The 25815-nt window shown below is 42.7% G+C and overlaps 1 protein-coding gene across 3 annotated transcripts in view; it reads left to right on the forward strand.

The window, feature by feature from the left end:
- LOC143299236 (uncharacterized) overlaps positions 1-25815 on the forward strand; it is a 52990-nt gene that overhangs the window by 22098 nt on the left and 5077 nt on the right. For all 3 annotated transcript variants that reach the window (XM_076612441.1, XM_076612442.1, XM_076612443.1), the window contains exons 7-20: positions 215-328; positions 2036-2116; positions 3007-3109; positions 4655-4731; positions 5130-5194; positions 6718-6869; positions 8806-8837; positions 9967-10066; positions 11997-12154; positions 16682-16862; positions 18802-18935; positions 19643-19737; positions 21465-21543; positions 22881-22989. In XM_076612441.1, the coding sequence (XP_076468556.1) occupies positions 215-328; positions 2036-2116; positions 3007-3109; positions 4655-4731; positions 5130-5194; positions 6718-6869; positions 8806-8837; positions 9967-10066; positions 11997-12154; positions 16682-16862; positions 18802-18935; positions 19643-19737; positions 21465-21543; positions 22881-22989 (1480 nt within the window). The remainder of the gene's footprint in view (positions 1-214; positions 329-2035; positions 2117-3006; positions 3110-4654; positions 4732-5129; positions 5195-6717; positions 6870-8805; positions 8838-9966; positions 10067-11996; positions 12155-16681; positions 16863-18801; positions 18936-19642; positions 19738-21464; positions 21544-22880; positions 22990-25815) is intronic.

Consider the following 25815-nt stretch of genomic DNA (forward strand, 5'->3'; position numbering starts at 1 on the left):
CTGTGGGCTGTGGGTTGTTTTTTTTGTTGTTGTTTTTTTCACAATTCTTAATACAAAAACAATACCTGTAGCTGTGTTACGCCATGCAGACAAAGACTCAAATGTACATGTGGTTGCTGTGGGCTGTGTATGTTTTTTTTTGTGTGTGTGTTTTTTTTCCCCCACACAATACCTACACCTAAAGCAGTACGTGTGGCTGCATTGTGTGCTGCAGAAGAAGCCTGAGACGTACCTGTGGCTGGTGCTGGGCATCCCCCTCCTGTGGCCAGTGCATGCCGTCATCTGGTTCCTGTCCTGGTTCCTCGTCATCTCCATCCCAGTGTCAAAGGTCAGGGAACTGCGCTTTTTTTAAAATTACACATATTTAACCGTGACCCAACTAGTGCAGACTCAGCAGGGGTCTGACATTCCTGTCCTGTGCAAACTACTATCCGTCTATGCGGAGAAAACAAAAGTAACTACGGCCGATGACCTTCTGGAAGTAGGTAACCTCCCCTTTGTCCCGCTGGCTAGCGCCCTCTTTTTCCGGCAGTCATCTCGACTCCTGTTCCTGTGCACTGCATATGGCTAAGGTTTTTTTTTTTCGTATTTTCTATCTGTCTATCAGTTCTTTGGCGTCCTTGTTGTTTGTCTAATCATGTCTTCAACCAGGTCGCATAATTATGTGGCTCGTTTGGGCGATCAGGCTAAAATTAAGGCGAGATCGCAATCGATTCGCAGACACTCTGGGCCCTTTACTTTGGGCTCTCTAAACAACACGAACCTGCCGCCCCCTTTGTATTACCGATCAAGGCATGTTGGGGTTACGGCTGCTGGTCAGGCATCTGCCTAGCGGATGTGATGTAGTGCGGCATGTAATGGACTTGTCTGAAGGCAGTGATTCCTCCTCCTTGAGGTACTGAGCTGAACTGAACTGTGTTACCACCATTACCCCAGAAGCAATAAAAGCAAAATGATACTGACGTAATGCTGAGAAAATAGTGCTAGCAACTCAGCGCAGCCTTGTTCAGACATATTCTGGCTTGGTTCAGAATGAAACTACATAGAGAGTAAGAAATGCAAGGCCTTCAAGACTCACTCGTCATACTCGTTTTTATCCTACAAAGGAATCACTGTGAAAAAAAATCCACTGCAAAGCAGGTAACCTGGCAAAAAAGACGCACTGATGTGACCTTGACCTTTGGTCTCTAAATTTACAAAGCATTGATGCTCTGGCCAAAACAAACCATTACATGATATACCATGTTGAATGAAAATTAGATAAAAAGCCAAATCTCTATCATGCCCAGCAGTTTACAACATGACCTTGACCTTTGACCTTGTTTCTTTTCATGGGTATTGTTTTCACCATGTCATATCATTGTACCAAATTTGCTGAAGATTATATTGAAGACATTCTCTCTTTCATGCAGAAATGTTTCCTATGAGTATCATTTGTGAGGTTGTGACCTCAACCTTTAACCTCTGACTTTAAAATTCCCTAAAGATCATGCTGTATGCATAATCAGTAAAAAGATCAATTCTGATTATAATTGGATGTACGATATGGTCTGTATCAAGCTTTTTCTATTTTCCCAATGATGACCTTGACCTTTGACCTCTCACTTTGCTTACCATATCACCATAATGCGGACTGGTTTGTTTATATTGATGATGGAGGAGGACGATGACAATGACGATGTTGCTATGGAGGTCCATTTTGGTTTGGGACTGCGTGACAAGGCTGTACTCTATGCTTCCTGTCATAATGATATTCCGGCATTAACCAGGCCCGAGAGATACTGACACTTGCTGTGTTGGTCAAGTAATTAGAGCAACACACTCAAAGACGCATCCTTGAAGTGGATGACACTCGACTGTGGTCCCAGTCTCCCCATTTAAGCCCACAGCACACTCAACTCTGGGTAGGAGCCAGCCATGGGCCAAAAAAACCACCTCCGCTAGGATTCGAACCCGCGTCCTCCCAGCTGTCAGTCCATGACGCTAACCACTTCACCATGGTGGCTGGTGTTGTTCACGTTGTTTTGTTCTGCAGGTGAACTCCAAGATGTTGCTGAGGATTCTGTTCCTGTCGCCAGAAGAGGTGCACGTGGAGCATGAGGGTCAGATGGTGTTGGTGAGCTTTGTTTTGTATTGCATTGTATTTTTGTATTGTATTACTTTTTGACACATCAGAATTCTCTGTGTGAAATTCTGGCTGCTCTCCCCATGGCGAGCGCATTGCTACACTGAGGAGCGCCACCCATTTTTTTGTATTTTTTTCTGCCTGCAATTTTTTTGGGGGTTTTCCTATCAAAGTGGATTTTTCTACACTATATTGCCAGGGGTTCTTTGACATGCGCTAAGTGCAGGCATCCCTTTACTATTTGTCACAGATTTCTCTGCATGAAATTCTAGCTGCTCTCCTGGGTGAGAGTGTGTTGCAATATTTCAGCAACATCCATTGGATCTGTTTATACATTCTGCCTGCAAGCATATTTGTTATGATATCAGGGTGTTTTGGGGGTTTTTTTTGCACAGAATTTTGCTGGGGAAAACCCTTTTGTTCCCAGGGTACTTTTATGTGTGTTAAGTGCATGCTGCTCTTGGGAACTCAGTTTATCATCTCATCTGATAGACTGAGGCAGAGTATGGTAATCTTGGTGTCACTGTGTATGTTGGGTTTGGGATGATGGTATTTGATGTGTGTGTATGTGTGAGAGAGAGAGTGTGTGTGCATGTGTTTGTGTTAGAGTGCGAAAGTATGTGTATGTGAATGGGTTTGTATGTGTGTGAGAATGTGTGTATGTTTGTGTGAGTGAGTGCATATGTTTATCACTTTATGTGTGTGTGTTTGTGTGTGTATATTTGTGTGTGTGTATTTGCATGAAAGTGTGTGTGTGTGTGTGTGTGTGCTTGAGAGAGAAAGAGAGAGAGTTTGTGTGTGTGTGTGTGTGCGTGTGTGTGTGTGTGTGTGTGTGACCGGCCAGAACACACAACTGTGAATGGATATTCTGTTTGTTTCAGAACCCCCGGAAGCACCACAGTGAAATCATCATGTACACGCACCAGGCTGTGAACTTCTACTACTATAAACTGACAGTGGACGGAGTGAACGTCATCCTCGTCAGTATCCTTTGCTTCATTCTTTTTTCTTTTTCTTTTTTTAAAATTTCTAATCCCATGACCGCTGCTGACCAATTTGCTCATCAGTGAAGGGCTGGCAACTCACTGAGAAAAGACTGAGGTTACAGGTGTCTGAATGTCTGAATTCATTTAGAGAAATGTGCTACACAAATGCTATTTCTTCTTTTATTTATTTTTTTATTTATTTATTTTATTGATTATCATCAGTGAAATACCAAATTATTTAGCGCGATCGCCCAGTCGAGCTACATAATTATGTGGACTGGTTGGAGACATAATTTGACAAAAAACAAGAACGCCAGAGAGTTGACAGACAGACAGAAAATACGAAAAAAACCCAACTTAGCCGTATGAAGAGCACAGGAACAGGAGTCATGATGGCTGCCGGAAAAAGAGGGCGCTAGTCAGCGGGCAAAGGGGAGGTTACTTACTTCCGGGAGGTTATCAGCCGTAGTTGCTTTCGTTTTCTCCGCATAGGCGGATAGTAGTTTGCACAGGACAGGAATGTCAGACCCCTGCTGGAGTCTGCACTAGTTGGGTCACAGTAAGTATGTAATTTAAACGTAATTTTAGGTAGATAATTTCCTTTTGTGAGTTTGTGTCTTGGAGAAAACAGATGGGTGTGATAGATTTAGATTATTCAAAGATATGTGTGTGTGTGTGGGGGTTAGGGGGGGGGGGGGCACATCTGTATTGTATGTGTGTTTACATTTGTGTCTGTGGTTTATAGAAGAGAAACAACACACACATGTACGTGTGTACACATACATATTTGATTTATTGTCTTTGCAGCTCTAATATGATAATCTTGTTTAACTCTTTCCGGACGAAGGAATGCTCACGCATTCCTACACAAAACGTATTCGGTTTCGGATGAAGGAATGGAATAGCATTCTCCGAAAGTAAAATTCCATCATGCGCTGTACACGTGATTTTGTGATTAGCCAAGCAGAGTGCGATATTCTGGGTCACTCCACAATCGAATAGTATGATTGGTTAGTCTGGGATGTGTGGCCTGTCTCGCACACACGCTGACAAAGTCACTGACCGGTCGTCTGCTCGCGTGCCAGCCTGTTAGCAAAGCGGCCTCTTCTCAGAATGTTGTGAAGCAAACAAGGCAGTGACGGCAATGTTTTAGGGTTGCCGAAGTACTTGAAATGCTACAAACTGAAGGGTCGGACATTGAAGAGGTGGATGATGACGAAGAAGAAAGCGAATTTAATGCAGAAAGCGAGCATGGGTATGGTGATTCGGGGTGAAAAATTGGCAGTATTTTCTACATATGGCAAAACTGTAAAAATAAGATGAGAAATTTGATTTTTTTTTATATGTTATAGCTCAATACGTAATAAACCAGTTCTGAAAGTTTCATTTTCTTACACAGTATTTTGTATTTTTTGTAATTTTTTTCCAAACCCCTACAAATGGGCCGTCTGTGGGGAAAAGCAAGGGAGAAAACTTGTCGTCCTAAGGTAGTTAATCTACAAACGTAAAAGTGAGCAGTGCATGAGACCTTGACTGAAGGAAGATTTGTTGGTGTTTGTCGTGCTGTCCATCACCTTAGGGTTTGCTGATGAAGCCAATGACGTCACTGACCCCACAACGGTCAGTATGCCATTCATAAGTTATGTGTGTGTGTGTGTGTGTGTGTAGGTGTGTGTGTGTGTGTGTGTGCATACTTGTGTATTGTGAATATACTTGTGTTTATGTATGTGTATGCTTGGGTTGTGTGTATGTATGTGTGTGGTGTGTGTTTGTATGTTTGTGTGTGTGTATGTGTGTGTCTTTGTGTGTTTGGGTTCTCTGTGTGTTTGTGTTCCGAAGGATTAACAGTTCAAAGTTGGATGAAAAGGAGAATTCCACTAACAACAAAATCATCTTACAGACCAGGATCAAACCCACAGACACCTTATCCTTTAGACAGGAACAAAACCCACTGTGGATTTGCTACTCACCCTGCATGGATATTGAGCACTGATGAAACTGCAATGATTTGTCAACAGAAATGCATTCTGGGTGTGCTGGCCATCATACCCCTGACCTACTATGTTGGCATGGCGATCACCAGGTGAGAAATAGACAGCAGACTTATCGTTATTCTTTCTCAGCAGTGTTGAGTTTAACGAAATGTTGGCTTTTGCACTTAACGCTCTGTACCCTGAGTGCTGATTTTTCTATAACACCCAATTGCTTCCCTTGGACTGCAGTGGGTGCATTCAGTTTTGCTTTCTCAGTCAGTTGTATTCTCACTCTGTGCTTTTGTACCCTGTTGGCTTTAGCCTCTGTGTTGTTCATCTGTGTTTTCAAAGGGGATCGAGCATATTCCTTGATGAAGCTTGCGTGTGTTTTGTGGATGAACTATGGCTTCCACAGTGCACTCAGTTGTTGTAGGGCTGGTCCACAGAAATTACAGTGCAGCTGCACTGATGGGGTGCAAAGCGTTAGTGTCAGGTAGTTCAGTACGAACAAAAAGAAGAGTGAAGAAGAGGTTGTTCAGTGCTGGGGTCTTGGTGTAATGGTTTCATTGTTTGTGGGTGGGGGAGGGGGGTGGGGTAGAGTCCTGGCATTTCCATCTTGAAGTGTTGTGTTCATATACAACTGATCCGTCTGCTGTTAATTGAATGCCTCACATGTTTATGCTTCAATTACAGGACAGTATTTTACGTTCGTTATATAATGTGATTATTGTTTGTGTGGTTTTCTTCAAGTTAACATCTAAGTTGTTTTGTTTTGTTTTTTGCTTCACTGACATTTCACTTACACATTGTTACTGGTCTTTTAACATACAGAGGGATTATTATGTGCACATGTGGGATAAGTATGTGTGTCAGAAATGGTATCGTATCTATTTTGTATAAACATTATTTTTTGAATGTGCAGTAGCAGAATCAGTTGGGCATTTGACTTGTGGTCCAGTGTTCACCAGTGATCAGGTTTCTGGGCCTCATTTTGGCATGGTGCTGTGTCCTTGGGAAAGGCACTTTGCTCCGTCCAAGTGTGAATGAATAAAATAAGAGAAGGTTAAAATGGGAGGTTCTGTCCCCGCCATCCTGTGCCCAGCCCTGGATTCAGTGGATGTCTTCTTCTTCTGCGTTCGTGGGCTGCAACTCCCACGTTCACTCATATGTACACGAGTGGGCTTTTTACGTGTATGATCATTTTTACCTCGTCATGTAGGCAGCCATACTCCGTTTTCGGGGGTGTGCGTGCTGGGTATATTCTTGTTTCCATAATCCACCAAACGCTGACATGGATTACAGGATCTTCAACATGCGTATTTGATCTTCTGCTTGCATATACATATGAAGGGGGTTCAGGCACTAGCAGGTCTGCACATATGTTGACCTGGGAGATCAAAAAAACCTCCACCCTTTACCCACCAAGTGCTGTTACCAAGATTCGAACCCAGGACTCATAGATTGAAAGTCCAATGCTTTAACCACTCAGCTATTGCGCCCGTCACAGTGGATATGAATGAACAGGCTATAAAAGGCTTTGGGACCTTTAACCTTTTAGCTTATTACCTTTTTTATGGATTAGCTGCTCTATACGTATGTGTATGTATGGTTTTGTGTGTGTGTTGTTTGTCAGCATCTCAGCTCAGAGTAGTTTTGCGGTGGGCGCCATTTTGAACGCCACGTTTGGGTCGATGGTGGAGGTGATCCTGTTCATCATCATGCTGAAGAAGGGCAGCGACAGTGACATGGAGTGCTACCAGGAGCTGGTCAAGTCCTCCCTCACAGGTCCACACCTTTTCTTTCTTTCTTTTTTTTTTTCTTAACATTTCTATTCAATTTTAATAATAGGTCAACATTTTATAAAGCAGTGAACTTGAAAAGCATGGAAAACATACAAAAATTACTCTTTGTTAGGGTTGAGTTTGATTCTAAAATGCATAACTTCAAATTGGAAGCTTCTTCTTCTTCTTTTTCTTCTTCATTCGTGGGCTGCAACTCCCACGTTCACTCATATACACAAGACTTTTATGTGTATGACTGTTTTTTTACCCCTGCCATGTAGACAGGTACACTCCATTTTGAGGGGGAGGGGCAAATGGGAAGCTTACACAAAATCAAAAAAAAGAGAAAAGAAAGAAGAAAACATAAAAAAACAACCATTCATGAGAATGACAGACAGGTTGACAAGCAGGCAGACGGGCGCAATAGCCAAATGGTTAAAGCGTTGGGCTTTCAATCTGAGGGTCCCGGGTTCGAATCTCGGTGACGGCGCCTGGTGGGTAAAGGGTGGAGATTTTTCCGATCTCCCAGGTCAACATATGTGCAGACCTGCTAGTGCCTGAACCCCCTTCGTGTGTATACGCAAGCAAAAGATCAAATACGCATGTTAAAGATCCTGTAATCCATGTCAGCGTTCGGTAGGTTATGGAAACAAGTAAATACCCAGCATGCACACACCCGAAAGCGGAGTATGGCTGCCTACATGGCGGGGTAAAAACGGTCATACACGTAAAAGCCCACTCGTGTATATACGAGTGAACGTGGGAGTTGCAGCCCACGAACAAAGAAGAAAAAGAAGACAAGCAGGCAGATAGATTGTACACAGGTTGTATGTTATTATGAAGTTTTGTCATTCATTTGTTATGATCTTTTGAAAAATGTCACAGACCATGTATGGTCATGGTAAGTGAACATCGCATCCATTTCTTGCACAGATTACATGAAAAAATTATCAAATGATAATAATAATGATAATGTTTTATTTTTGTATAGCGCTATAATTCAAGCATGAGCAAGCTCTAAGCGCTTAACAATGCAGTACCTAAAGTGAAACAAGAAAGCACATAAAATGTAGTAGAAACATAAAACAGAATCATTAGTATTATAAAAACACAATGCGCAAAACCTACAAACTAACATACTGTCAATACTACAACTGACATACTCCAACACACACACACAACACACAACACAAACACACACACAACACACACACACAACACACACACACACACACACACACACACACACACATGATTAAATACAATACCATACAATTATGGATGACTAGTTTTCATTGATCGTCGAAAGGTGACTAATCAGTTGAGATCAATAATTTGTTTTTCTAATCAGTTGAGATCAATAATTTGTTTTTCTTCTTTATTCATGAGAGTTTCTTTGTGTTCATGTGTGTGCCAAAGTCAAAAGTCTGAAGTCAAAGTTGAAAAAGTTTAACCTGTTAGGCCTTTGGCTTATACAAATGGAGTTAACATACATGAAGGTACTGAATACCATTCATACATTTCTGAGAGCTTAGTTTCTTACTGACTATGCTTTGCACACAAATGTACAGATTCTGAAAATTATGTTCTCGTTTTCACTTGAGAGGAGAAATGATGTTTTGCTTCTTTATTTTAGGAAGTTTCTTTTTACTTTTTTTTCTTTTTTTTTTTCTTTTATACACACACACACACACACACACGCGCACACACACACACACACATATATATATATATATATATATATATATATATATATATATATATATATATATTGTTGTTGTTTCTTTTGTTTGGGAGGGAGAGAAGGACAGAGATGGAAAGGTAGAGGGAAAGTGTGTACAAATGTGTGTGTATCTTTCTGCGGTTGTTATGAAATGTGCCTGTTGATAGCCTGCAGAAGGGGGATGAAGAACCATTAATGTTACCGTTGTCTTTTGCAGGAGCAATTCTCGTCAGCATGCTCTTCATTCCTGTAAGTTTTTACTGAAAGTACAGGGGGGTGGGAGGGTTGGGTGGGGGGGGGGGGGGGGGGGGGTAGGAGGGGGGCAAGGGACACCTCCACTGAAACATCCTGTCAATCCGCCATCTTGTGTGAACCCCTTGACTGATTGAGAGAGAGAGAGAGAGAGAAAGAGAGATTTTGGCCGTTTGATTTTGTATAATGCTGCTGGTAATTAACAAACTCTGACCGATCATGAAAGCAGACAAATACAAGTCAGTCATGAAAAGGAAGCGTTCTCGCCAAAGCCTTCCTGCACACACAGAGACACAGACACGGACACAGACACAGACGCTTACAGACACACACACATCTCTCTCTCTCTCTCTCTCTCTCTCGCTGTCTCTCTCTCTCTCTGTTATATTGATAGGTAGATATATATGTAGGTGTGTATATGTTTTAGGTGTGTGTGGGACAGGAGGCATGATTGGGTGTGAAAGAGATGTGTCTCTGTATTTTGTACACAAGCTTTCAGCAGGTTATTGGCCATTAACATTCATTTAAAAGAGGACCAGTGTTTTTTTTCTTTGTGACATGTTTGATCACTTTGTATTTTATTTTTTTGACTTGTGTGTGTAAACAAAGTGAGTATGTTATAACCTGGTTTAGATTGTGTGTGTGTGTGTGTGTGTGTGTGTGTGTGTGTGTGTGCGCGTGCGTGTGTGTGTGTGTGTGTGTGTGTGTGCGTGTGTGTGTGTGTGTGTGTGTGTGTGTGCGTGTGTGTATGTGTGGTAAACTATGATGTTGTCATTTTGTCTGGAAATACTTTGTCATTTGACACCAAATTTGGACTATATGTATAAAAAGAAGTTCAGTTATTTCTATTTATTTGTTTTATATATGTGTGCATATACCTTTTCCACATATGTTCAGTGTTCTATATGTGTGTATGCTTTTTCCAAATATTTTGAGTGTGTTCTGTGTGTATGTATGCCTTTTCCAAATCTGTTCATTGTTCTTTATATATGTATTACTTTTTTCTCCCCCATATCTGTTCCTAGTGTTCTACATGTGTGTATGCCTATATCCATGTCTGTTTATAATGTGATATTTGTGTGCATGCCTTTTGCAAGCGTGTTCATTGTGCTGTGCACGTTTTCAGGGCATTTCTATGGTGGTTGGGGGAATCAAGTTCCGCACTCAGAACTTCAATCCCAAGTCTGCGAACGTCAGCGCCGCTCTGCTGTTCGTTTCCATTGCAGGTCAGTCAGGAACAGTGTGGTCAGCGATGAGGCTTTCGTTAAAATGTTTAGAACCGTCTGTGCAGGACAGCACAACACAGCACATTGCAGGAGAAAATATAGTGTGGGGGCCAGTGGAGTGCAGTGCCCCTTCTCTCCTTTCAGCATACATGTATAACACAAATTAAAAACCGATTTTGGAGACAAATATTTTGTAGGAACATACCTATTTCGCAGCTGATCGTAACTGGGACATTCCATTATAAAATGAAACTCGTCTCCAATCACAGACACGTTACAAACCTTACAAAGCTGTATCTCACACACACACACACACACACACACACACACACATACAGACACACACACAAACACACATATAAACACACATGTACACACACACACACACACACACACACCCACACACACACATGCACATGCACACGCACACACACACATACACACACACTCACACACACACATACACACATGGATGTATCCATGGATACAATTTGTAAAGAATATTCTTCACAATGTAGGATTAGGTCATGTTTGGAATAATCAGTCGACATTTAGTAACAGCAGACTTAAATTTACATTACGCCAACAACTAAGAAATAGATATGTACAATTCTGGAAACAGAGAAAAACTGAATACAGTAGATTAGACTTCTACAACAAAATTAAAAGAAACGATTATCAAATTGAGAATTATCTAACTGATAAAATCGATCCTGCTCACAAACAAGCTCTTTGTCAACTCAGAATAAGCGCACATTATTTAAACATCGAACGAGGAAGATATGCAAACATTCCCAGAGAAGAGAGGTTATGTGCTATATGTGAAGTTGTTGAAGATGAATTGCATTTCTTAGATTCGTGTATCTTATTTCATAATTTGCGAAGCCATCTAATCACTACTATACAGCAGTATGATCATCAATCAAATGTGATCTCTAGAAAAATACAAAACAATATACTAAAACCAAGTGATTTATTCACCTGCGATGACTGTCAAAAAACACTTGCCAACTATGTATTTCAGTGCATGCGTATTAGATGACCGTTTATTTCTTTGTTCCCTTTGTTCTTTGTTGTGTCTATTAATCCTTCGGGATTTTATGACAATAAATGAAGTCAAGTCAAGTCAAGTCAAGTCAAGTCATATACACACACTCACACACACACACACACACACACACACACACACACACACACACACACATATCCTCCTCCCCCTACCCATCCCCACACAAGATCAAGTGAATAAAATGCATGTGCAAATGACCATGGTGCTGGCATTGTTCTTCAGTTTCATACCTCAGCTCTCCCTTACATCCAACTAGGGACATGTTTGGTGTGAACAGTGACTTGCAAAGGCAGGCTTCATTTCACAGTAGTTTGTTAGTGAGTAACGATTGGTGGAAAAAAGTTTTTTTTCTGCTTTGGTGTGATTAATTCATATGATGAATGATTCTTCTTCTTCTTCTTCGTTCGTAGGCTGCAACTCCCACGTTCACTCGTATGCACACGAGTGGGCTTTTACGTGTATGACCATTTTTACCCCGCCATGTAGGCAGCCATACTCCATTTTCGGGGGTGTGCATGCTGGGTATGTTCTTGTTTCCATAACCCACCGAACGCTGACATGGATTACGGGATCTTTAACGTGCGTATTTGATCTTCTGCTTGCATATACACACACAAAGGGGGTTCAGGCACTGGCAGGTCTGCACATATGTTGACCTGGGAGATCGTAAAAATCTCCACCCTTCACCCACCAAGCGCCGTCACCGTGATTCGAACCCGGGACCTTCAGATTGACAGTCCAACGCTTTAACCACTTGGCTATTGCCCCCGTCCATGAATGATTCAAGAATAGGTTTTTGCTGTCAGTGACTTGTAATTCCGTTTTCCCCTCTCTCTCTTTCTCTGTCTTTGTCTGATGCAGGGATGTTTTCCCCCACCATCTTCTCCATGCTGTACGGTCACTTCGCCTGTGAACAGTGTGACCCCCAGCCATCTCTGGCCCCTATCGACCCCAGCGGTCAGCCGTCTAACGCCTCCACCAAAGCCGGCTTCACCTGCAAGTTCTGCACACAGTCTGTGGTCAGTGTAGAGCCTCTGGTCATTTGAGTTGGGGGTTTTTTTTTTCTTCTTTTTCTTCTCTTTTTTTTTGTGTGTTTCGTTTTTCCTGTTGCTGCCCCATTATCCACACCACTCCAGTGACATTACTCCCAGGCCTACAAAGACCACGTGACAAACGAAGAAGTAAGAAAAACCATCAGTTGCCTGGTGTGAAGACCACCTGATCACACTGAATAAAAAGGAAAATGAGACGTTACGGCCAAATGACAAGATCTGACAGCCTCTCCAAGACCATCCTTCAGGGATCAGTGCAGGGGGGACTCTCCAAGACCATCCTTCAGGGAACAGTGCAAGAGGGACTCTCCAAGACCATCCTTTAGGGAACAGTGCAGGGGGGACTCTCCAAAACCATCCTTCAGGGAACAGTGCAGGAGGGACTCTCCAAGACCATCCTTCAGGGAACAGTGCAAGAGGGACTCTCCAAGACCACCCTTCAGAGAACAGTGCAGGAGGGACTCTCCAAGACCATCCTTCATGGAACAGTGCAGGAGGGACTCTCCAAGACCACCCTTCAGGGAACAGTGCAAGAGGGACTCTCCCAGACCACCCTTCAGGGAACAGTGCAAGGGGGACTCTCCCAGACCACCCTTCAGGGAACAGTGCAAGGGGGACTCTCCCAGACCACCCTTCAGGGAACAGTACAGGGGGGGACTCTCCCAGACCATCCTTTAGGGAACAGTGCAGGGGGGACTCTCAACGACCCTCCTTCAGGGAACAGTGCAGGGGGGACTCTCCCATACCATCCTTTAGGGAACAGTGCAAGGGGGACTCTCCAGGACCACCCTTCAGGGAACAGTGCAAGGGGGACTCTCCAGGACCATCCTTCATGGAACAGTGCAGGGGGGACTCTCCAGGACCATTCTTCATGGAACAGTGCAGGGGGGACTCTCCAGGACCATCCTTCATGGAACACTGCAGGGGGGACTCTCCAGGACCATCCTTCATGGAACACTGCAGGGGGGACTCTCCAGGACCATCCTTCATGGAACACTGCAGGGGGGACTCTCCAGGACCATCCTTCATGGAACAGTGCAGGGGGGACTCTCCAAGACCATCCTTCATGGAACAGTGCAGGGGGGACTCTCCAAGACCACCCTTCAGGGAACAGTGCAGGGGGGACTCTCCAAGACCACCCTGCAGGGAACAGTGCAAGGGGGACTCTCCAAGACCACCCTGCAGGGAACAGTGCAAGGGGGACTCTCCAAGACCACCCTTCAGGGAACAGTGCAAGGGGGACTCTCCAGGACCACCCTTCAGGGAACAGTGCAAGGAGGACTCTCCAGGACCACCCTTCAGGGAACAGTGCTGGGGGGACTCTCCAAGACCATCCTTCAGGGAACAGTGCAAGAGGGACTCTCCAAGACCATCCTTCAGGGAACAGTGCAGGAGGACTCTCCCAGACCATCCTTCAGGGAACAGTGCAGGAGGGACTCTCCAGGACCACCCTTCAGGGAACAGTGCAGGGGGAAAAGGAGACAGAGGCAGACAGCGAGAGGAGTGAGCAGACACCATCACTGAGTGGACAGAGAGGAGCTCAGCTATCCCATGACCGCCAGAAATGGAGAATGTTGGCGATAGTTTCAGCAGTGCAGCGCCCCCACTACCAAACCAGGTTTCAGGACAAGTGACAGTCTCTTGCAGTCTCCATGGTGGCAGTCCACAGGGAACTGACGATGTATGGTCACCAGAAGGCCACAAACCAGAGGAGACTCTGCACTGCTGCTGAGTTACTTCAGTGGTGGTCAGTAGTGTCTGTTCTGATTTAACAGACAGGACACCACCTACTGAGTCCACTGGTTTTTTTTGTTTGTTTGTTTCTTAGATGCTTGTGAGACATCTGTCTTGGTCATTTAAATGTGGTGGCACTGCGTCTATGGTCAGTGAAGATCTTTTGATTTTACTTCTTTTTTGTTGTTTTTGTTCAGTTTCGTTTTTTGTTTATTGTTTCTTAAATGCTTGTGAGACACTTACCTGGATGATAGTTTATTTATATGATGATGATGATGATAATGATAATAATGATGATAGTAATAATCTGTAATGATGATAATGATAACAATGATAATAGATAACATTTCAGTGGCAAGATATCCAGCACTAATGTTTCACAAAGCAACTAACTTGATCCAGCCAAAAGCAAACCTTAAGATAACAGACACTGTGGAAGCTCTATGTCGACAAAAAAAAAAAAAAAATCCAATGCCTTCACACGTGCAAATCAGTGTGAGGTGGAGCTCAAAGCTGATGTCATTTCCTGGAACAGACACTGCTGGAGGTCAGTTTATGCCTGCCTAGTGTCCAGCAGTGTCTGAAAACATGGTCCTTTATTTCTTCTTCTTCTTCTTCTGTGTCCTTGGGCTTCAACTCCCACAGTGGTCAGATGGTTTAACTCTCTCCATACTAACGGCGAAAGAGACGACGTTAACAGTGTTTCATCCCAATTACCATCATCAAAATATTGCAAGCAGAACGCTCTTATACTGAAGAGGTGAATGTTGACAAAGAATACCACAGTTCACCAGCCGCCGTGGCGAAGTGGTTAGCGTCGCGGACTGACGGTTGGGAGGACGCGGGTTCGAATCCCAGCGGAGGTGGGTTTTTCGGCCCGTGGCCGGCTCCTACCCAGAGTTGAGTGTGCTGTGGGCTTAAATGGGGAGACTGGGACCACACAGTCGAGTGTCATCCACTTCAAGGATGCGTCTTTGGGTGTGTTGCTCTAATTACCTGACCAACACTGCAAGTGTCTGTATCTCTCGGGCCTGGTTAACGCCGGGATATCATTATGACAGGAAGCGTAGAGTACAGCCTTGTCACGCAGTCCCAAACCAAAATGGACCTCCATAGCAACATCGTCTTCATCGTCATCCTCCTCCTCCTTCATCGTCATCAATAAAAAAAATTTTTAAAAAAAGTCTCAAAGTCTGTGGCCTTTCATGCCCTGCTCTCATGGTGACCTCAGTTTCGATACCCCTCCACTTCCGTGCTTGGGGTGAGTCCTGTCAATGTTGTCAGTGTCGGCAGATTCATGGGTGGCTGTTGTTTGAGGGACGTGGTGGCGGTCTCCACTCTGGAGGGGACGCTCACTCAGTCTGGCTCCGCGACTAAGCCATTATTGTCGTTAGTAGGGGGCTTAGTAGGTGGTGTCCTAAGTACGTTAAAACAGAACAGGCACCACTGAACACCACCAAAGTGACTCAGCAGCAGTGCAGGGTCTCCTCTGGTGTGTGGCCTCCTGGCGACCTAACATCGATGGTTCCCTGTGGACTGCCGACGCTGGAACTGCGACGGACGAACCCGGGTGTGGCCGTGTATGGGGGAATCTAAAATGAGCGGCGTGGGAGTAATGCCACTGAAACGGTGCAGATGATGGGGCAGCAAAAAAAAAAAAAAAAAGAATACCACAGTTCTGACAACGGAAGCTAAAGGTTGGGTCATTCAGACGCCCACTGGACATCGGAGGGGTCTGTGTAGAGGAGAAGAGAGGACTGGCCGTACTGAGTGAGTTAAGCGCTGGATTCTCACCCAAGTGTCCTGAGTTCAATCCGTGTTCCACCTGGTGGGTTTACGGTGGAGGTTTTTCTGATCCCCCAGTTCAACATATATGTAGACCTGCTAGTGCCTGAACTCCCTTTGTGTGTATATGCGCACAGAAGATCAAATACGCACATTAAAGATCCTGTAATGCATGTTAGTGTTCAGTGGGTTATGGAAACAAGAACATACCCAGCATGCATACCCCTGAAATCAGAGTATGACTGCCAACATGGTGGCATAAATAAACAAAATAGTCATACACGTAGAATTCTTAATTGTCTGTATGAGTGAGTGAGTGTGTGTGTGTGTGTGTGTGTGTGCGTGTGTGTGTGCGACTGAAACCTGATTGAATGACACAGGAAACGAATGATGAGTGCCCAGTAGTAGCTGTCAGTCAACTCTACCCAGGTAGGCAGCCTGTTGTGCAAATGGTTCTGTTTATGTAAAGCGTTTAGAGCTTGGTCTCTGACTGCATATAAGTGCTATATAATTGTCCATATAATATCATATCATTCACTCGTGTGCATATAGGAGTGGGCTTTACATGCGTGATCATTTTAACCCTGCTGTGTACGCAGCTGTACTCAGTTTTGGGGGATGTGCATGCTGGGAATGTTCTTGCTTCCATAACCAATCAAAGGCTGATATGAATTATGGGATTTTTAACATGCATGTTCAATCTTCTGCATGCATGTACACACAGATCAGACGGTAGTGATTTGAACTTGGTACTCAGATTGAAACTCTGATGCTTTAACCACTTGGCTGTTGCTGCCTATCATCCTTTACTTCTAAATGTTTTCTTGTGACCAGGAACCAAACTCAGGACCTTCAGATTAAAAGTCTTATGCTTTGACCACTAAATTTCCAATGATGACAGTTTCCCCTCGCTTTGTTTGGTCCAGTATCCCTCATGTGAAAAGACGTTGGATGAATGTTCTCCCCTTTTTTCAGTTCGGCCCAAACGGAGAGCGAAGCCTGTATGACAACAAGGTGGCGCCACTGGTGTACTCGTGTGCTGCCATCCTGCCCATCGCCTACATTGTGGGACTGGTGTTCACCATGAAAACACATTCCTCTGAAGTCTACGATGAGTTTGAGACACAGCAAAAGGAAGAGTATGGTGTTGGTGCAGGTGAGAGCTGAAATGTGTTGCTTTACAAATAAATGTGCCTGTATCTTACAGGATTTTTACTCTTCTGCATAAGGACGAAGGAGGTGCAGGGTGAGAGTGATAGCGTATCTGTACATGTTTCCTCATAATCAAGGCCATAAAGCTGAAAATATTGGACTTTTTTTTGGTTTAATTAGGAATCATCAATTTTACCAGGTTAAAAAAATATATATATAAATCATACTCTCCTGATGAAGCCCTGTGGGTGAAGATTTGAGAGTGTCAGTGAAAAGTGGGGATTCGTTTTCTGAGGTCAGTTTCCAGCATCTCTCTGTCTCTCTCTGTCTCTGTCTCTGTCTCTCTCTGTGACTGTTATGCCTCTTTGTGTGCATTTTTATTGTTATTGTTGTCAGTTGATCATTTTTATTGTTATTGTTGTCAGTTGATCATTTTTGTTGTTATTGTTGTCAGTTGATTGTTTTTATTGTTATTGTTGTCAGTTGATCATTTTTGTTGTTATTGTTGTCAGTTGATCATTTTTGTTGTTATTGTTGTCAGTTGATCATTTTTGTTGTTATTGTTGTCAGTTGATCATTTTTTGTTGTTATTGTTGTCAGTTGATCATTTTTATTGTTATTGTTGTCAGTTGATCATTTTTGTGTGAAAGCTGAAGTGCTTGATGAAGAAAGTTTGAATGCCTGCCAACAATTCAGTTTCATGGTTTCGTTTATTCATTTCAGAATTTCATATTCGCCTCCCCTCTAACTGAAAGGTTGTGACAAAGTTCTTTCCCTTGCAGAGATCTCGTACAGAGTAGACTGCAGTCAACATGGGTTTAAATGCCAAGAGTGAAAAGTAATATGGCAGCAAACAGTGCTTAAGAAAATACACACAAAAACGGTGCAGCTTTGCAATGAAGATGTTCAGTAAGAGATTGACAGATTGCGTTGGTGTCTTGAGAGTTGAAGTGCGACGATTACAGCTTGATTTGTAAAAGTCAGTATCTGACCTCACTGTGCCAAGGTGTGGCAGTTACATTTTCAGTTTCAAGGAGGTGTCATACTAGGTTTTGGATGCAAGATTTAACTGGCTGTTCTCATGAGCATATCCTGTCCTCTGTGGTCAGACATACAGCAGAAACTGGATCATGCTAGATAAACTAGATGATGCTAGAAAAACTAGATAATGCTAGAGATGCTAGATGAACTAGATAGTGCTAGAGAAACTATAAAAACTAGATAATGCTAGATAAACTGAATAATAATAGAGATACTAGGTAAGCAACAACAAAAAAAGCTAGATAAACCAGATAATGCTAGAGAAACTACATAATGCTAGATAAACTGGATAATGCTAGAGATACTAGATAAACTGAATAACGCTAGATAAACTGAATAACACTAGAGAAACTAGATAAACTGGATAATGCTAGAGAAACTAGATAATGCTAGAGAAACAGGACAATAGATAATGCTAGAGAAACTTGATAACGATAGATGATGCTAGATAAACTAGATAATGATAGATAAACTAGATAGTGCTAGATGAACTAGATAGTGCCAGATGAACTAGATAATGATAGATAAACTAGATGATAAGACACATGACTGATGCTACACCATATCTACTGTAAAACAGACAAATATATATATAAATAAATGACAAAGTCCTGGCATTGATTTTAATTAGACCCTGGCATCTGCTACCCCCACCCCTGCCAAACTCCCACTGTTGTTTTTTTTTAAGTAGATGTAATGCAACATACAAGCATCAATGTGCACAGTTTGATGCCTTCTTGAAACTGAAACTGAAGCTCTTCGTTTCTTTATTTCTGTGAAAGGAAGTCCATTTCTAATGAAAAAGCGAAAGGATGATAAAGGAAAAAAGATTGTTTCTGACTCAACAGTCACCAGTCTGTGTGTGATGGGATCTTTAAACCAAAACTTGTGTCTGACACCAGGTCACGGGTCTGCTCACTGGTCCCGCATCAAGAGCATCGTCATCTTGTTGCTGTGTGCGACGGCCATCGCTCTGTGTGGCGACCTCATCTCCAACAACGTTCAGCCCCTGCTGGAGAAGTCCGGACTGTCGGAGGTGGGTGGTGTCCCTTGACAACAACAACACAACAGAATGTCACTCCCTCACCCCCACCCCACCTGATGGCCGCAATAGCTGAGTGGTTAAAGCGTTGGACTTTTATTTTGAGGGTCCTTTGTTTGAATCTTGGTAACGGCACGCAAGGTGGGTTAAGGGTGGAGATTTTTTTTACCTCCCAGGTCAGCATATGTGCAGACCTGCATGTGCCTGAACCCCCTTCGTGTGTATATGCATGCAGAAGATCAAATATGCACATTAAAGATCCTGTAACCCATGTCAGCATTTAGTGGGTTAAGGAAACAAGAAACATACCCAGCATGCACGCCCCCGGAAACACAGTATGGCTGCCTACATGGTGGGGGAAATAGACAAAACTGTCATACACATAAAATTTTACATGTCTCTTTGAGTGTGTATGTGTGCGTGACTGAAACCTGACTGAACGACAGTAGAAAAATGGGATCATTATCAGAGGGCTGTGGTGTATCTGTAGCAGTGTGACAGAATGTCCCACCCCCTCTCCCCCACACCCCACAACCCCTTGTGTGTGTCAATGTGTGTAGCAGTTCCTGTGTTTGTATGTAGAACAGCGTTCAGCAGCCTACTGGAGACAAATGGGACTGTTATCAGAGGGTTATAGTGTCCTTGTAACAGTGGAAAAAAAAAGTCACCTCCCCTTACAGTTTTTGTGTGTGTTTTTTCAGTATTTCATTGGTGTGACGATGCTGTCGTTGGTTGCTGAGCTTCCAGAGGTAGTGAATGGAATCCAGTTTGCTCTGCAGAACAATGTGAACCTGGGGTAAGTAGTGTGGACGGTCAGCACGGACCTTGCCTTCATTCGGCTCCCTGTCACAGACTGTAGGCGTTGAGTTTCAGTTTCAGTTTCTCAAGGAGGCGTCACTGCGTTCGGACAAATCCATATGTATACATATACACCACGTCTGTTAGGCAGATGCCTGACCACAGCATAACCCAACGCATTTAGTCAGGCCTTGAGTGCATGCATATATATTTAATAATAATAATAATAATGGATACTTATATAGCACACAATCCAGAAATCTGCTCTAGGTGCTTTACAAAAACGCCTTATGTTAACATAAAACATTATATCTATGTTATATACACACACCAAAATGTGACTACACACACACACACATAAGCACGCACGCACGCACGCACACTCACTGCATACATACATTTTAACATTTTAACATATTTGTGTACCTATCAGAGTGGATTTCTTCAACAGAATTTTACCAGTGGACAACACTCTCATTGCCATGGGTTCTTTTTCAGTGCTCCATGTGCGTGATGCTCACGGGACCTTGGTTTATCGTCTCATCCAAATGACTAGATGCTCAGTTCAATTTTCCAGTCAAACTTGGGAGAAATGGCCAAAGCGGGATTCGAACCCAGACCTGTAGTGGTTGAATGGTTAGAGCACTGGATTCTCACCTGAGCTTGCTGTGTCCGACCCCAGGTTTCAGCGCCCTCTGGTGGGTTAAGGGTGGAGATGTTTCCAGTCACCCAGGTCAGCGTATGTGCAGACCTGCTATTGCCTGAACCTGCTTCATATGTATACGCACACACAAGATCAAAATACTCACATTAAAGACCCCATGATCCACGTCAGCATTTGGCAGGTTATGGAAACAAGAACAAACCCATCATGCATGCCCCAGAAAATGGAGTATGGCTGCCTACATGGTTGGGTACAAATTAGTCATACACATAGAAGCCTACTCATTCATACGAGTGAACATGGGAGTTGCAGCCTTGATCATAGAAGGTCTGTACCACTTCAGTTACATGTCATGTGTATATCACTGACACATGAAGGATGGTATGTGTACTCATATACTCATATTCAATGAGTGTGGCCTTTAAACTGGATAAGATCACCATCTAGAATCTACATGTAATGTCTATCATTTGTTATGCAGATGTTTCCTCTTTTCAGTGTGTTTGATAGTTTCCATCTAAAATCTACAAATGTTGTATTACAGATTTCTCTGTGTGAAGTTTGAGTTACTCTGCCTGGAAGAGTGTGTTGCCATAGTACAATACCACCTTTTTGCTTCTTTATCTGCACATGTATTTGTTTCTCTTTCAAAGTGGATTTTTCTACAGGATTTTGCCAGGGACAACCCATTGTTGCTGTAGGTTCTTTTACATGCGCTAAAAGCATGCTACACATGGGACTTCAGTTTACCATCTCATCCCAAAGACTAGCACCATGACCATCACTCAAGGTCTAGTGGAAGGGGGAGTAAAAAAAAAATCCTGGTCTGGCACAGGATTCGATCCGATAGACACTCGCTCCCTAGTCAGACACATTACCGCTAGGCCACCGCTCAGCGTATTGCATTTCTCTTATGACACAAACGTTGCCTCTTCCAGCTAGGTGGTAGCTCTCCAATCAGTTCCTGTTGGAAGTTAACGCACCGCTTGTTTGTGATTTTCACCTGACAGTTCTTCAGTATGGCATGGCACTGAGAAGATGGTCATTTTCAACCATTTCAGGATAGAGATCGGCAGTTCCACAGCCATACAGGTGTGCCTTGTTCAAGTGCCGATGCTGGTGTTTGTCGACCTCATCTATGTGAGTTTGGGATATTAGTTTTGTTGACTGCATAACTGTAAACTACCTTGTGAAATGTGATGTTAGTTTTGTTGACTGCATAACTGTAAACTACCTTGTGAAATGTGATGTTAGTTTTGTTGACTGCATAACTGTAAACTACCTTGTGAAATGTGATGTTAGTTTTGTTGACTGCATTACTGTAAACTACCTTGTGAAATGTGATGTTAGTTTTGTTGACTGCATACTGTGAAATGTGATGTTAGTTTTGTTGACAGCATAACTGTAAACTACCTTGTGAAATGTGATGTTAGTTTTGTTGACTGCATAACTGTAAACTACCTTGTGAAATGTGATGTTAGTTTTGTTGACTGCATAACTGTGAACTACCTTGTGAAATGTGATGTTAGTTTTGTTGACTGCATAACTGTAAACTACCTTGTGAAATGTGATGTTAGTTTTGTTGACTGCATAACTGTGAACTACCTTGTGAAATGTGATGTTAGTTTTGTTGACTGCATAACTGTAAACTACCTTGTGAAATGTGATGTTAGTTTTGTTGACTGCATAACTGTAAACTACCTTGTAAATGCTGGTGTTAGTTTTGTTGACTGCATAACTGTAAACTACCTTGTGAAATGTGATGTTAGTTTTGTTGACCGCATAACTGTAAACTACCTTGTAAATGCTGGTGTTAGCGTTGTTGACTGCATAACTGTAAACTACCTTGTGAAATGTGCATAACTGTAAACTACCTTGTAAATGCTGGTGTTAGCATTGTTGACTATATTTCTGCCAACTGCCTCGTGTAACTTTTGTTGACTGCATTATTATAAACTACCATATAAAAGCTGATGGTAGTTTTGTTGACTACTTTACTGTGAACTAGTGTAAACGCTGACATTAGCTTTATTGACTGCATTACTGTAAACTACCTTGTAAAATGTGATGTTAGTTTTGTTGACTGCATTACTATAAATCACCTTGAGAACACTGATGATATTTCTATAATGACCATTGAAGGCAGATTTCTATAATGACCATTGAAGGCAGACTGTTCTCAAAATATGTAGCAGTCATGCCTCCATCATGAAATGTCACAAATCACTTGTCAGATCAGAATGATTCAGGATTCAAGTTCTTGATTGTCCATTTAAAAAAAACAACCTGATGTTTAGAAAGGAATTTTCTTTATTAGCAACACCTATTGTTTTATTGAATAGTGTGAGCAAAAGAATATCTATCTATCTATCTATCTGTCTACATACGCACACACTTTGTTCAGAATGGAACACGTTCAGTTGCATGCAGAACAAAATGCCAAACAGCTGAGCGGCAGACTGTGTTTTCTGTGACAGCCAATGGGGTTCCACCTTATCTTCGCTGAAGTCCACTTCTGGGCGGTCATCTTCTCCGTCATCGTCATCAACTACATCTTCCAGGACGGCAAGAGCGATTACTTTCAAGGTAATGGAAGTCAGGCATTCAGGCTTGTTGTTGTAGTCGTTTCACTGAGCATCTGTTCATGTCGTTATGTGATGATAGATGGATTCAGATGGGTGTTGAGCTACATGTGTACAAATAAACATTTGTATTTGTATTTCTTTTTATCACAACAGATTTCTCTGTGTGAAATTCGGTCTGCTCTCCCCAGGGAGAGCACATCGCTATACTACAGCGCCACCCTTTTTTTTTTTTTTTTTTTTTCCTGTGTGCAGTTTTATTTGTTTTTCCTATTGAAGTGGATTTTTCTCCAGAATTTTGCCAGGAACAACCCTTTTGTTGCCGTGGGTTCTTTTACGTGCGCTAAGTGCATCCTGCACACGGGACCTCGATTTATCGTCTCATCCGAATGACTAGCGCCCAGACCACCACTCAAGGTCGAGTGGAGGGGGAGAAAATATCGGCGGCTGAGCCGTGATTCAAACCAGCACACTCAGATTCTCTCGCTTCCTAGGCGGACGCGTTACCTCTAGGCCATCACTCCACATGTCTCTGTGTCTTCTTATGTATGTGCATGCATACACATACACATGCACATGCACACACAGTTTTGAAAGATCAAGCATGAATAATTTATATCATATAACTTGTAAGAAATAAACTGATGAATAGATAATGAGAAGTCATTTAGTCAGTTGTGTGTGTCAGTTTTAACTGCACTCGGGATGGCAAGTTTTCTCCCTTGCTTTTTCCCACAGGCAGCCTGTTTGTAAGGGTTTGGAAAAAAAACATTACAAAAAATACAAAATACATAGCAAGAAAATGAAACTTTCAGAACTGGTTTATTACGTGTTGGGCTATTACATAAAAAACAAATTTCTCATCTTATTTTTACAGTTTTGCCATTATGTGGAAAATAATGCCAATTTCTCACCCCTTGCTCGCTTTCTGCACTTAATTCACTTTCTTCTTCATCATCATCCACCTCTTCGATGTCCAACCCTTCAGTTTGTAGCATTTCAAGCACTTCAGCAACACTAAAACGTTGCCGCCACTGCCTTGTTCACTCCACAACATTTTGAGATCCCACTGCTTCAGACACCACTTTGTTAACACAAGCAGGCGACCGGTCAGTGACTTTGTCAGCATGTGTGCGAGACAGGCCACACATTACAGACTGGCCAATCATACCATTCGGTTGTGGAATGACCCAGAATAGTGCACTCTGCTTGGCTAATCACAAAATCACATGTACAGCGCATGATGGATTTTTATTTTTGGAGAATGCTATTCCATTCCGTCGTCCGAATTTGAAAACATTTTATGTAGGAATGCTCATGCATTCCGTCAACCGGAGAGAGTTAAGGGGAAAGATGCTGTGTGCATGGATTCTTTTTCTTCTGTTTTAGTTTTTAGTGATTACTGGTCAGGCATCTGCTTAGCAGATGTGGTATAGCATATATGGATTTTTCCGAACGCAGTGACGCCTCCTTGAGAAACTAAACCGAACTGAACTGAACTCTTCTCTTTCTCTCACACATACACGTACTCTTCTCTTTCTCAATCTCATTTTCATGCTTATGCGCACATGGAACACACACACTCACACATGATTCAAAAGAATGCATGCAAGTTCAACACTTGCACTTAACTGAGTCGGTCTCCTGTCCAGTCTGTAAGTCACAGAACATGAGGAACACATGGAACAACAGCTGTGTGAGCAATGACTACAGGCGAGAGGGAAGGGAAGAGGGAGGGGGAGAGGGACCAGAGGGAGGGACAGAAAGGAAAAGATTCTGCCCTGTTGAAATGATTTTGATGAAGATTGATTCCTCCTTCGTTCCTTTGACCAGTATCTTTGTGACTGTTTCAGTTTCAAGGAGGCATCAAAGTGTGCAGACTGGTTTATATACACAGCACCACATCTGCTTTATGTATGTTTTCTGTAAAGAGGAGCAGATGCCTGCTGTAAATCCCACATGGTGATCAGGCCTTGAGAGGCTGCCCTGGCCTGGCGCAAAGCGTTAAGATGAAATGAAATAAAGTAGATAAATGAATCAGAAAATATACTGATATAATATTGATATATGATATTATGTTTGTGTAGCCAGATCTATAGTGGTTTCTATCTATGTGATGTTTGTGTTGCAGAATCTATAGTGGTCTCCATCTATGTGATGTTTGTGTTGCAGGATCAATAGTGGTCTCCATCTATGTGATGATTGTGTTGCAGGATCTATAGTGGTCTTCATCTAAATGATGTTTGTGTTGCAGGATTTATAGATGTCTTGATCTGTGTGATGTTGGTGTTGCAGGATCTGTAGTGGTCTTCATCTGTGTGATGTTTGTGTTGAAGGATCTATAATGTCTTCATCTAAATGAAGTTTGTGTTGCAGGATTTATAGATGTCTTCATCTACGTGATGTTTGTGTTGCAGGATCTGTAGTGGTCTTCATCGATGTGATGTTTGTGTTGCAGGATCTAAAGCGGTCTTGATCTATATGATGTTTGTGTTCCAGGATCTATAGTGGTCTTCATCTATGTGATGTTTGTGTTGCAGGATCTGTAGTGGTCTCCATCTGTGTGATGTTTGTGTTGCAGGATCTATAGCGGTCTTCATCTGTGTGATGTTTGTGTTCCAGGATCTATAGTGGTCTTCATCTGTGTGATGTTTGTGTTCCAGGATCTATAGCGGTCTTCATCTGTGTGATGTTTGTGTTCCAGGATCTATAATGGTCTTCATCTATGTGATGTTTGTGTTGCAGGATCTGTAGTGGTCTTCATCTGTGTGATGTTTGTGTTCCAGGATCTATAGTGGTCTTCATCTATGTGATAAACGTTTGTGTTGCA

The sequence above is a fragment of the Babylonia areolata genome, chromosome 24, assembly GCF_041734735.1.
Source record: "Babylonia areolata isolate BAREFJ2019XMU chromosome 24, ASM4173473v1, whole genome shotgun sequence".
NCBI classification, from domain to species: Eukaryota; Metazoa; Mollusca; class Gastropoda; order Neogastropoda; family Buccinidae; genus Babylonia; species Babylonia areolata.